Here is a 13,630-nt window from a genome sequence, read left to right on the forward strand (position 1 = left end):
GTGGCGTCAAGGTGTTATCTGAGAACGCAGAGTTTCAAGTCAGCTTACCTAAATTCAAGTTCTGACTCAGCTACTCACCCACCCTACTCGTGACTTAAGTAAGCTAATCTCTTGAAGTCTATCTCCTTATCTAGAAAATGGGATTAATGCTCATGTCATAGAGTTACTGTGAATTAAAAACAAAAGTATTTGTGATGTACAAAAGGCTGCACTGAGCGGGGCTGGGGTGAAGGTGAAGAAAATGATATTTGGGGTTAAAGAGCTCTGTGCTGGATCCCAGTTTCACTGTTCACTCGGGCTAGACCTTGGGCAGGTACTGAATTTTTTTTTTTTTTATGTAGACTTTATTTTTCAGAGTAGTCTTAGGTTCACAGCAGAGCTGAGCAGGAATTATAGAGACTTCATGTCCCCCATCTCCCCAATCCAGAGCCTCGCCATCATCACCATCCTTCCCAACGATGATACACTTGTTAGAAATGATGAGCCTACATTGTCACCCAAAGTCATTATCACTCAAAGTCTACAGTTTACATCAAGTTTCCCTCTTGGTGGTACTCCTTTGACTGCTGTCTAATGACACATATGCACCAGTACTGTATCACACAGAGTGGTTTCACTGCCCTCAAAATCTCTGCGCTCTGACTCTTCATCCCTCCCCGCTTCCAGCCCTGGCAACCGTTGGTCTTTTGACTGTCTCCATAGTTTTGCCTTTTTCAGAAGGTCATGTAGTTGATTCATATCCCATGGAATCTTTTCAGGTAGACTTCTTAGTAATGTGCATTTAAGTTTCCTCCATATCTTTTCATGGCCTGATAGCTCACTTATATTTAGCACTGCATAGTAATCCATTGTCTGGATGTGTGTGTGTGTGTGTGCACGTGATCAGTTGTGTCTGACTCTTTGTGACCCCAAGAACTGTAGCCCGTCAGGCTCTTCTGTCCATGGAATTTTCCAGGCAAGAATACTGGAGTGGGTTGCCATTTCCTTTTCCAGGGGATCTTCCCAACCCAGGGATCAAAGTCACATCTCCTATGTCTGCGACATTGGCAGGCGGATTCTTTACAACTGAGCCACCTGGGAAGCCATGTCAAGATGTATCACACTTTATTTATCCACCCACCTACTGAAGGACATCTGGACTGCTTCCGAGTTTGGCAATTATAAATAAAGCTGCTATCAACCTCCACATGCAGGTTTTTGTATGGAAATACGTTTCCAATTCATCTGGGTAAATACCAAAAAGCACAACTGTGGGTCATATGGTTGCTATAACTTTTCTGAGCCTCATCGTCATGATGTTTGATTGAGCTACTGCACATGAAACAGCACAGCATCCAGCACACAGGCAGGGCTCAACTAGTGGGAGCTTTGTCTGTTACTCTACTCAACTGTCAGTGAAATCACCAATGCTTGGGTGTGAATCCAAGCACTGTCTGAGGCGGATGACATATGGGTGCATCATTGTCATGAATCGTCTCTCTAGAGTCCAACAAGGCACAGAGCAACACAAGATGCCGGAAGGCTACTGGACTGAGGACCACCGCCACTGAAGAGGGATGTGGCGGCCTCCTGCACTGTGGGAAGACAGGAGGTACGTCTGTCCTACAGGGACATCTGTCCAGGTTTAGCACATCGAGGTGTTGCGGGGATCACGCGACCTTAGAGGTCGGCTGTCCTCCACTGTCTCCTTCCCAAGTTCACTCTTCAGACAGCTTCTCACCCGTTCCTCCACCTGGCTCATCCAAAGCGAAGCCCTGCCCATAGCCAGAAGTGCAGATGTGATGAAAACAAGGACCTTTTTGTTTTCCCTTTTCACCTACTTCCTGTGTACTCACTTCATTGTTCCCAGAACTTACCAGGTCAGAATTACCAGGAAATTTCACTCTTGCAGTCTTTTTCTCTTCTTTTTGCTTCTCTAACCACAAGATCTACTTGGGGTCTAGACTTAAGCCAATAGTACTTCTTTAGAAGCCACGTCTTTTGTATTTCTGTGGAGAGGCTGAGTGAGGGGATGGGATTGAATGACGAAATGAGGCTCAGTTTGTGCTGTATGGTTTTCAAAAAGCAACATATACTTTACTGTAGAAAGGACTAAAGATGTTCTCCAAGCCTCCAGCCTTGGGCTATGTTATCAGGAAACAGCAATGGTGATTATGCTTTGTCTGGGCTTCCTTCTCTGAACTGCTATGGAATAATTAAGTAATCTGAGTGGAAACTGGGCCTGAGCCTTCTAGGAGCTGGAAAGCTGGAGTTTTAGCCAATGAGGCGTATACAAAGCAAGTCAGTGCAGGAGGCTGCCATATGAGAGCAAGCCTGGTGTGGGTACCACTCTAGTGACATCACCTGAGCACATCCAACACTTCACCTTCAAAACAAGCGTGTCAAATGCGACGACTTTTTGATCTCTTCTTAGACCCATTTTTTAATACTTTTCTAAATGACCTTAGCACCAGCCATAAGTTATTGCCATGATGGACATGTTCACTAAAGCTACACGGTCCAGTAGTAGCAGCAGATAGCCCTGTGTGGCCACTGAACATTTGAAATGTTCCTCTTGTGGGCAAACAACATTTTTTATTGCATTTAATTTTAATTACTTTAAGTTTAAGTAGCCATAATGGGCTGGTAGCTACCATATTAGTCAACACAGGTCCAGCAACCTGGATTCTGTTTCTTTTAAACTACATATTCTGTCAATTCTACATTAAAATGGTATAAATTTGTCCCCTTCGTCTCCTTTCAGGTTTCCACCCTATGCTGAACCATCACCATCCCCTCCTCCCTGGTTTCTTTTTTTTCCTACTTTCACTGTCTATGATTCTTTTGGTACAGTGAAGGGTGAGCTTCTTAAAACATAAAATTTATCAAGATACCCCCCTACTCAAAACCATTCAACAACTTCCCCATCGCAGTAAAACCGAAAACCCCCCATGAGGTTTGGACACACTGCTCCCCCTTGTGGCCCAATACTAGGCTCCAGGAAGCCACCTTTTCCAGCTCAGGTCCTTCCCACAAACGTTTCCTTTGTTCTGGAGTTGGGCTGTCCCATACAATGGCTGTAGCCATATGTGACTTTTTTTTTTAAACATTTATTTACTTGACTGAGCCAGGTCTTAGTTGCAGTACACAGGAACTTAGTTGCAGCATGTGGGATCTAGTTCCCTGACCAGGGATCGAATCCAGGCTCCCTGCATTGAGAGCACAAAGCTTTAACCACTGGACCACTAGGGAAGTCCCTATATGTGACTTTTTTATACATACACTTGCTGCTGCTGCTAAGTCACTTCAGTCGTGTCCGACTCTGTGCGACTCCATAGACGGCAGCCCACCAGGCTCTCCCGTCCCTGGGATTCTCCAGGCAAGAACACTGGAGTGGGTTGCCATTTCCTTCTCCAATGCATGAAAGTGAAGAGTGAAAGTGAAGTCGCTCAGTTGTGTCTGACTCTTAGCGACCCCATGGACTGCAGCCTACCAGGCTCCTCCGTCCATGGGATTTTCCAGGCAAGAGTACTGGAGTGGGGTGCCATTGCCTTCTCCAATACATACACTTAAATAATTGAAATTAAATAAAATTGAAAATTCAGTTCCTCAGTCCCACGAGACACATTTCAAGGGCTCAGTAATCACATGTGGTTCACTGGTACCATACTGGACAACACAGATACAGAATATTCCTATCATCACAGAAGTTCTGGGACCGTCTTCCCTACACTGAAGCTTGGCTAATTCCTACCCACCTTTCAAGTCTCAGCTGAAATGCCACATTCTCAGAGAGGCCTTTTCTAATCCTCCAGTCAAAATTAAGGGTCCTTGCTTTCTTTTGTATAGAGCCTGCAACTTTCCTTTTTACTTTCCTTCAACTTTCCTAACTTTCCTTACAACTGTTTGCAAAGTTGTAGTGACCTGTGTGGTTGTTTAATGTATGTGTCTATTAAAATCTAGAATAATGTCTTGTTGGTTTTCCATTCAATCCTTGGGCCCTACCTCAGTACCTGAGACTTAGTAGCAGCTCATTCATGTTGGGTGGATAAATGAAATAATGAATAATGAAATAATGTATAGATTGTTAGACTGGCTGTATATAATTACGCATCTTTCAAAGCACCAGGGGGACTTCCCTGGTGGTCCAGTGGTTGAGACTTTGCCTTCCAATAGGCAGGGTGCAGATCTGATCCCTGGTCAGAGAGCTAAGATCCCACAAAGACTTGCAGCCAAAAAACCAAAACATAAAGCAAAAGCAATGTTGCAACAAATTCAGTAAAGACTTTAAAAATGGTCCACATAAAAAAAAAAAAAGCACTAGGTAAAGAGCCAGAGCTTAGGAACCACAAGGTCCCGGAATGAAATACTGACTTTCATCCTTATAGCCTGTCAGTTAACCTTTCCAAGCCACCCTCTGTCCACACGTAGGAGGGAATGCTGTTGCCCATCTCAGAGCATTGACATGAGCACAGAGTGGGCTAGATGAAGGCTTTGGCCGAGTCAAGAGCTGTGTGGATGTAAGTTCCTTCTTTTTTATCACTTCCCCTGGGTCCTTCCAGCCCTCTCTGGGGTCTTCTCCCCTCTCACACGGCATCTCTGGCCTTGACTTCTAAGGTTCTCATTCCTTGGTCCCATTCTCTCTAAGAGAACTTTAGCTCTCTTTAAGCTGCCAAACTCAAAGGATCAAACCAAAAGACTTCAACAAAGAAAGCCCACCTCACTCAGGCTGTTCTTCGCTGCCCTCCCTGTCTCTGATTGTAAAAACCAGTCTGACCTTCAACACACCCCAGTCTCATAAAGGCACACGCCAGCCTGGAAAGGCTCTCAAAAAAGCAGGTACACAAGCACATGGCCTGGAGTGGGTCCACTCTAGTAGTAGGTGTTCTTGGTCAATTTGTATCTATGAACCACCTACATCAGTAGCACCTGATTGTTTAAAATGCAGATTCCTGGGTCCCCACCTCTGACCCATTTAATCATGAGGGGGACCAGTCCATCCTAAAGGAGATCAGTCCTGGGTGTTCATTGGAAGGACTGATGTTGAAGCTGAAACTCCAGTATTTTGGCCACCTGATGTGAAGAACTGATTCATTTGAAAAGACCCTGATGCTGGGAAAGATTGAAGGCAGGAGGAGAAGGGGATGACAGAGGATAATATGGTTGGATGGCATCACTGACTCAATGGACATGGGTTTGGGTGGATTCCAGGAGCTGGTGATGGACAGGGAGGCCTGGTGTGCTGTGGTTCATGGGGTTGCAAAGAGTCGGACACGACTGAGCGACTGAACTGAACTGAACTGAACTGGAAGCTGCATTTTCAATAGCCAGCTCAAGTGAGTCTATTGCTGTAGCTTAAGTCTTCTCAGTATATAATATTATCCCGTCAAGCACTGGGAAGTTTCTTCTTTAAGTCACTCACTGATCCTCCCTTTAATTTGTACACAATTTTATTTCAAAAGATTATTTATCAAATACCTATCCAGTGAGTTATTAAGTGAAGTACTATATATATATGTGTGTGTGTGTGCGTGTGTGAGAGTATATATATACTCATGTAAGCTCAGTGGCTCAGTCACGTCCCACTCTTTGCGACCCCATGAACTGTAGTCCACCAGGCTCCTCTGTCCATGCAATTCTCCAGGCCAGAATACTGGAGTGAGTTGCCATTTCCTTCTCCAGGGGATCTTCCCAACCCAGGGATCAAAGCCACATCTCCTGTGGCTCCTACGTTGGCAGAAGAGTTCTTTACTGCTGAGCTACCTGGGAAACCATACACACACACACACACACACACACACACACACACACACACATATGTGTATATATAGGGCTTTCCTGATAGCTCAGTTGGTAAAGAATCCACCTGCAAAGCAGGAGACCCCAGTTTGACTCCTGGGTTGGAAAGATCTGCTGGAGAAGGGATAGGCTACCCACTCCAGTACTCTTGGGCTTCCCTTGTGATATAATATATACACATAATCCCTCTAAAATTTGTTTTATAATATCGTAATCAGGTTGGTTTTACATGTGACAGTATAAAGGGCAGAGTTGGCCAGCTGGAGGCAGAGGCATTTAGCCAGCTCTACACTGCACACAGCTTTCATCAGTCCTTCTTACTGGCTTTGCCTCCTTCAGTCAGAACTGCCCAGTCCTCAGATACCTGCTTTCTCCAAGTACAGAATTTCTCCACTTACCACTTTCCCCAGGGCCCACGCTGGAAAAGCACAGCCAGCAGTCCCAGCTGGGGGTTTCTCTGATGCTCAGAAATAACAGTCAGGAGCATCCCCAGCCCCTATCTTCTTGACTCTTCCTCGTCCTACACAAGAAATCGTGGCGCATAGCAGCAGCCCAGAGCCATCTAAAGATCTCCCTGGAAAAGCTGTAGGTTCAGGAATGCTTCCTGCATGTTGTTCCCAGTTCTGCATCAGGCACCAGGCTGGGCTGTAACACAGGGGACCTTAGACTCTCACCACGGCACCAACTTGCACACGGGCTTGACTCCTGGGTCCTTCGTGCAGGTGAGAGAGCAGAGGGTGGGAGCTGACTCAACTGAGCCTCCCACAGGGACCCCTTCCCACAATCCCTCATGGGACATCATTCCCTGGACAGCCCCTCCTGTGCCTTTCTTCCTATTTTTCCTCCACCTTATCACATTTCTGTTAACTTGCACAGAAACAGCAAGATCCTGCTGGTTTGCAATTGCAGGACACATTTAATTTTTTTTTTTTTTTTTAATTATTGAGCATCATTTATGAATGGGCTCCCCAGGTGGCGCTAGTGGTAAAGAACCAACCTGGCAGGCTGCAGTCCATAGGGTCGCAAAGAGACACAGCTGAAGCGACTCAGCATGCACTCATGCATTTATGTATAGTGAATTGCAGAGCTCTTGAGAGCACCGTCCCATCCTGTGAGTTTGACAGATGTCTGATCCACAGCCCATTCAACAAACAACGTTCTTATTGTCCCAGAAAGATCCCGTGTGCTCTTTCCCAGCCAGTCTCCTCCTTCATAGGAGAGTGTGGAGGAATGCGCTAAGTTTTAAGGTCTCCTGGTTTGTTCCTGCAGGTAAAAGTATACCATACACTTTAATTCTGTACAATTTTTTTACTATGGAGAAAAATACAATGGCTGTTATTTGTCGTTAGGTTTCTTTTTGGATTTCTTTTTTTGTATAACATAAAGTTATACTCAATTACTTTCTGTAACATATAAATAAATGATAAGTATTAATAAATAATGATTAATCAACAAAAAAAGAAAAAGAAATAGGGGAAGGTCAGCTGGGGGGAAAGCAGAGAAACAAAGCAGGAGGTAGAGCCCGTGAAGGACTCTCAGATACCGTCACTGTCCTGGCTGAATCCCTTGGCAAAGGTTCATTCTCCCTTCATCCCACTGAAGCAATGTGTCTTATGCTGTTTTTCTTTTTCTTTCAAAGGAAACAGCCTCGAGAGAGGCTCTCGGGAAGCTCCAGCACATATCTCTGGTGGCCTCTCTTCCCAGGGCTCACAGGCTGCCACCCTGTTCTGCTACCCACAACACCTTGGGCTCACACCCCCTGAGGACCCACTATCCACAGCAAGGCTCAACCGCAGCTCCAGTGCCCCACTTCATGCTGCAGTGCGAAAGTCCTAACTGGAGCCCTGGGTACATCTGGATCAAGTTAATTACAAAACAAGACATACATGGGAATAGCCAAGCAGTCCCACTGAAAGCACAGGCAAGAAGCCGTTCATCCCAACAGTTGTGACTGCGCCCAGACTCCTCTCTATGTTCCTGCTGGGAGTCTGAGCACATCCTGTCGAACATGTCTGCAAAAACAACCCTTGTTATGCTAATCTCAGCCCTGTTTATGATGGTAAAACTTCTTGGGAGCAAGCCAAATGTCAAGATTGGGGGATTCATTAAATAAACCATGGTGCTATCCATACAATAGGAAACTACATACCCACTAAAAATAACATCGAGGAAGAATATTAATAGACATAGAAGCTGAGTGGGTATATTGCTAAGATTTAAAGGCATCTCACAAACAGTGTTAACAGTTGTTCTGAGTATTAGGATTATACAGGTGATTATCACATTCTTCTGCTGATTTGTCGGTACTTTGTGCAATGATTCTGCTGTGTGCTGTGCTTCGTTGTTCAATCATGTCCTACTCTTCGCAACCACATGGACTGTGGCCAGGCTCCTCTGTCCATGGGGATGCTCCAGGCAAGAATACTGGAGCAGGTTGCCATGCTCTCCTCCAGGGGATCTTCCCAACCCAGGGACTATGGAATATTAATTTTATTTATTAAAGACACACAGCTTTATACTGTTAAATATGCAGGAACAAAGCACAGACAGGAAGTGTAGAAATGCTACAATAGCAATTTCACTTAAACACTAACAGCAAAAAGTAGAAAAGACATACAGTTATGACCCCTCTAGAGAAAATGCAAGGACTAGGATTTTGAGTACCAAAGAACACAAAATATATGATGAGTTTAAGTCTTTATTATCACTGGTATTTAAATAGAGTTATTTCTAAACATTAGAAATCAATCTTGTAGAACCATCCCCTACTTAAAACCACCAATGCTTTTCGATTTTGGCCTAAATCTTCTATAATCCCAATTGTATTTGATTCATAAATGTGGATGTATCTATCTCTAGTAACTAAACAAGGAACAAGATGGAGACCACTTGTTACACCTACACTCTTGTCTCGAAAATCAGTGCCTCAAATTAGACCTCATTTGCGTGCAGTACTTCATGTTGTATACAGAGGGGCAATGTACCTTAAATGGGGTCTTGGAGGCATTATTAAGCATTGCAGGACTGATCATAGGAAATACACTTCTAGCTCTAGATTGAAATTCTTGGAAAACCGAGCCCCAGTCACTCTGTTCTCTTAACAGTGCAGAGGTCACTATCTGAGCTGTTTCCAGAACCCCTGGCTTAGCATTACATTATCCTGTGAGAGTAAAAGCAAACCTCAGAGACACTAAAGTTTGGTTGGAGACCACCACAGTGAAGCAGATATCTCAATAAAGCATGTCACATGAGTCTTTCGGTGTGATACTATAATAATTACCAAAATGACACACAGACACCAAATGAGCAAATGCTCTTAGGAAAAAAATGGCACCAAGAGATTCATCAGACTCAGAGTTGCCACAAAACTTTCATTTAAAGAAAAAGAAAACAAAATGCGGTATCAGCAAAGCACGACACAATTCAGTTCAGTCGCTCAGCTGTCTGACTTTTTGCAACCCCATGGACTGCAGCACGCCAGGCTTCCCTGTCCATCACCAATTCCCGGAGCTTGCTCAAACTCATGTTCATCAAGTAGGTGATGCCATCCAACCATCTCATCCTCTGTCCTCCCCTTCTCCTCCTGCCTTCAATCTTACCCAGCATCAGGGTCTTTTCAAATGAGTCAGTTCTTCACATAAGGTAGCCAAAGTATTGGAGTTTCAGCTTCAGCATCAGTCCTTCCAATGAATATTCAGGACTGATATCCTTTAGGATGGACTGGTTGGAGCTCCTTGCAGTCCAAGGGACTCTCAAGAGTCTTCTCCAATATCACAGTTCAAAACCATCAACTCTTGGGCGCTCAGCTTTCCTTATAATCCAATCTCACATCCATACGTTACTACTGGAAAAACCATAGTTTTGACTAGAGGGACATTTGTTGGGCTTTCCTTGCAGCTCAGCTGGTAAAGCTCAACAAAGGGAAGCACAATAATGGAGGTATTGGCTCACACTGGCCAAAGAAATATTAGGGGCCCACTCCTCTTAAAGCTTATTTTCATTTAGTACATATGAATAAGAGAAATGTTGCAATCCACAAACACAAGGGATTGACTAGGGTCCTTCAGAAGCTAGAGGCGCTCGCCAATTTTACAGAAGAAAGATGCAGTGCTAAGTCTCTTCAGTCATGTCGAACTCTTCGCGGTCCTATGGACTGTAGCCCGCCAGGCTACTCTGTCCATGGGCTTCTCCAGGCAAGAATACTGGAGTGGGTTGCCATGCCTTTCTCCAGGGGATCGTCCCGACCCAGGGATGGAACCGGCGTCTTTTTCGTCACCTACAGGCGCAGGCAAATTCTTTACCACTAGCGCCACCTGGCAATGGCACCCCACTCCAGTACTCTTGCCTGGAAAATCCCATGGACGGAGGAGCCTGGTGGGCTGCAGTCCATGGGGTCGCTGAGGGTCGGACTCGTCTGAGCGACTTCACTTTCACTTCTCACTTTCATGCATTGGATAAGGAAATGGCAACCCACTCCAGTGTTCTTGCCTGGAGAATCCCAGGGATGAGGGAGCCTGGCGGACTGACGTCTATGGAGTTGAACAGAATCGGAGACGGCTGAAGCGACTTAACAGCAGAAGCGCCACCTGGAAAATCCACAGAAAAGAATGACGGGGAATCCGTCCTAGCCAATCACTAGCTACACAACCGGAAGCTTGGGACTGATCGACAAACGTAGGCTTTCCCTAAGTATCGCGAGGTAAAGCGGGAAAGCGACCGACCATCAATTGGTTAACGGGATCAGTGACGTCAGACGCAAAGCCCCGGGCCTGCTGCTGAAGCGTGAGGCCGACTCGAATTCCGTTTGGAGGCTCCTTTGAGCTCGCGGAGTAGACATGAGCAAAGCACACCCTCCCGAGTTGAAGAAGTAAGTATGCGTGGGGCCCGCGCCCAAATGGCCGCTTCCCTGTGTGCCTTGAGTTCCTTACATCCTCCCAGGAGTGTGCCTGGCGTGCGTCTTCTGGGCCGCGGACGCCGAGATCCGGGCCAGTGTCGCGTGCTTCGGGGCCTGAGACCCGCGCAAAAGTAGCATTTCGACCGGGTGGATACGGTTACCAAAGCCAACAAGGCGCAACCATCTGCTGACTTACTTCCCGTGCCCGAGCTCCCAGCTCTGTCTCCCGGACCCTCTCCCTCGTTTCTTGAAGGTCTCGAATGCCACACTTTGTTGAACATCTTGAGTAGCAGCATGTTTTCGATAAGGTGGCTGGACAGTGATTGTATAAAGGAACCAGGGAGATGGATGTTTGATAGGATCTGAGGAGTGAAAAGCCACCTTAATCTTAGACTGTATTTGTAGCTGTTTCTTTGAGCTTTAACTTAGAAATTATATTCCTTTTTCTTGATTTCTTGTTCGTAGGTTAAACGTGAATGTCGTGTGATATCTACTCTGTTAACAGAGCTGTGTGAGAATATTCATGTTTCTAATTAGAGAAGGCTAGGTTGTGTGTGGGGGAATGCGGTTGAACCCAGTAAAATCGATTCCAAGTAGGTTATTCCTACTGTAGATAACACCCAGTTTAAAGTTTTAGCGTCCTAAAACACTCTTGGCTGAACTTAGCAAGTTCCATGTTTCCTGAGTAACTTCTCTGTCGTCTTTGTACTATGTAATGCCAGAATTCTGCATTTACTAGTTGGCTAGCAGCAAGGATGGAAAATTGATCCAGGGGTCAGTTTGTGAGGCAGCCACCTGGTCTGCCTTATGTACAGTTAATTTATGCTTGCCCCATAAAGAAGTCAGACTTAAGGGAAAGTTCAAATTTAATGATTTTGCATTTAAATGCACTTGTATTGAAAACATATTTTGTGCAAAATCTCCGTGTATATGTTAGTCTGTTAATTAAGACAGCGCCTGACATTAAGAAAAAGAGAAATTGCAATTAGTGAGCTGGTAAAATCTTAAAATGTCTTCTGAATTCATCATGAACTGGTGAAATTATTTTTTAACAAAGGACCATTCTCTACTTGTAAGACTTCCTTTTGATTAAGACATTATTTGAGAATTTCAGAGGACGAAACTGGTTTTAACACCTTTTTCTGCTTATCTAGATTTTATGAGTTGTGAAATCCTGTCAGGTCGACCTCCAAAATGGCTTTTAGTATTTTTCTTCCTTTACATTTCTCACAGATACCATCTTTAACAAGTGTATATACCCTTCTCCTAGTTTAGCATGACTCAGTGGTTCTTAACTGCAGGAATGAGAGTCTGGTTCTGCTGGAATCTAGTAGGTAGAGGCCAGGGTTGCTGCCAAATGTTCTACAGTGCACTGGACATCACTCAACAACAGAATTATCCCGCCCCAAGTGTCAGTATGCTGAGGTGGAGATACCTGGCCCAACCAGGTTCTTCCTAGTGCTCTTAAAAATGGGTGACAGAGTAGTCTTTGTTTTTTTTCCTTCCAGTTTTCTTGAGATATAATTGACATACAGCACTGTGTAGGTTTAAGGCGTGATGATTTAACTTACATATGCCACAGTCGTTATGCCCACAGCTGGTTCTGCTGCAGTAACTTATTGCTGTCTGCATAACAGAGTGCAGACTTCTTAATCCAGCATTCAGGGCCCTCCATCTGAACTCCAGGCACCAGACTCTACACACATTAATAGTTGAATACTGTGTTCTCCAGCCAAACTGACCATTTGATTTTACCAGACTTTTTCAGTGCTGTGTGACTTAACATTTTATTTAAACTTTTCTGAGCTTCAGTTGCCCTTCTATTAAATGGTGGTAATTATTATTAATTTATATGTATGTAATTTATGGGCTTGCCAGGTGGTGCTAGTGGTAAAGAACCTGCCTGCCAATGCAGGAGACATAAGAGAGTTGGGTTCAATACCTGAGTTGGAAAGATCCCCTGGAGGAGATCATGGCAACCCACTCCAGTATTCTTGCCTGGAAAATCCTATGGACAGAGGAGGCTGGCAGGCTACAGTCCATGTAATTGCAAAAAAAGTCTCTTCTTACAACTTCTGTCTGGCCCTTTGTCTTATTTATCTTTGAATTCTCCCATGATATACATTAAAATTGAATGAAGATTCATATTTTTTAGCCTGTAACTGGAAGAGGTAAAAACTGGTTTGACTACATGTCTTCATATTATTCTATGCTGCTGATATGGAATTTTATTGCTTAATTCAAATTATTTAACTTCAAAATATGTATTTTGCCAAAGTGAACTTATATGTTGAAGAATATCCTGAACACTTAAGATTGATGTTTAACACTAAATAAACAACACTACTTACTGTCTCAAATATAGAATAAAATACCTGTTGGATTGGGTATGGTATGATTACCTTCTGGTTTCTTCACAACTTTGTTTGGTTTTGGAAATAACCAAAAATATAACCAAATCTTTGTTTTTCTCTTAAGCTTGTAAATCCTGTTGTTGAAAATTAGGTCAGTATTGAACAACAAGAATGTTATTGTAGTTCACGTGGGAAATAGATGGGGAAACAGTGGAAACAGACTTTATTTTTTGGGGCTCCAAAATCACTGCAGATGGTGACTGCAGCCATGAAATTAAAAGATGCTTACTCCTTGGAAGGAAAGTTATGACCAACTTTTCAAAAGCATATTCAAAAGCCAGAGACATTACTTTGCCAACAAAGGTCCATCTAGTCAAGGCTGTGGTTTTTCCTGTGGTCATGTATGGATGTGAGAGTTGGATTGTGAAGAAGGCTGAGCACCGAAGAATTAATGCTTTTGAACTGTGGTGTTGGAGAAGACTCTTGAGAGTCCCTTGGACTGCAAGGAGATCCAACCAGTCCATTCTGAAGGAGATCAGCCCTGGGGTTTCTTTGGAAGGAATGATGCTAAAACTGAAACTCCAGTACTTTGGCCACCTCATGC

General features: G+C 44.3%; 1 protein-coding gene across 1 annotated transcript in view; it reads left to right on the plus strand.

Moving 5' to 3' along the window:
- The first annotated feature begins 10,522 nt into the window (after nt 1-10,522).
- SNRPG (small nuclear ribonucleoprotein polypeptide G) overlaps nt 10,523-13,630 on the plus strand; it is an 8,862-nt gene continuing 5,754 nt past the window's right edge. Inside the window, exon 1 of the mRNA XM_010845287.1 lies at nt 10,523-10,645. Within this exon, the coding sequence (XP_010843589.1) occupies nt 10,614-10,645 (32 nt within the window). The 5' untranslated portion in view covers nt 10,523-10,613. The remainder of the gene's footprint in view (nt 10,646-13,630) is intronic.

This window comes from Bison bison, unplaced genomic scaffold (genome assembly GCF_000754665.1).
Source record: "Bison bison bison isolate TAMUID 2011002044 unplaced genomic scaffold, Bison_UMD1.0 scf7180017864215, whole genome shotgun sequence".
NCBI lineage: Eukaryota > Metazoa > Chordata > Mammalia > Artiodactyla > Bovidae > Bison > Bison bison.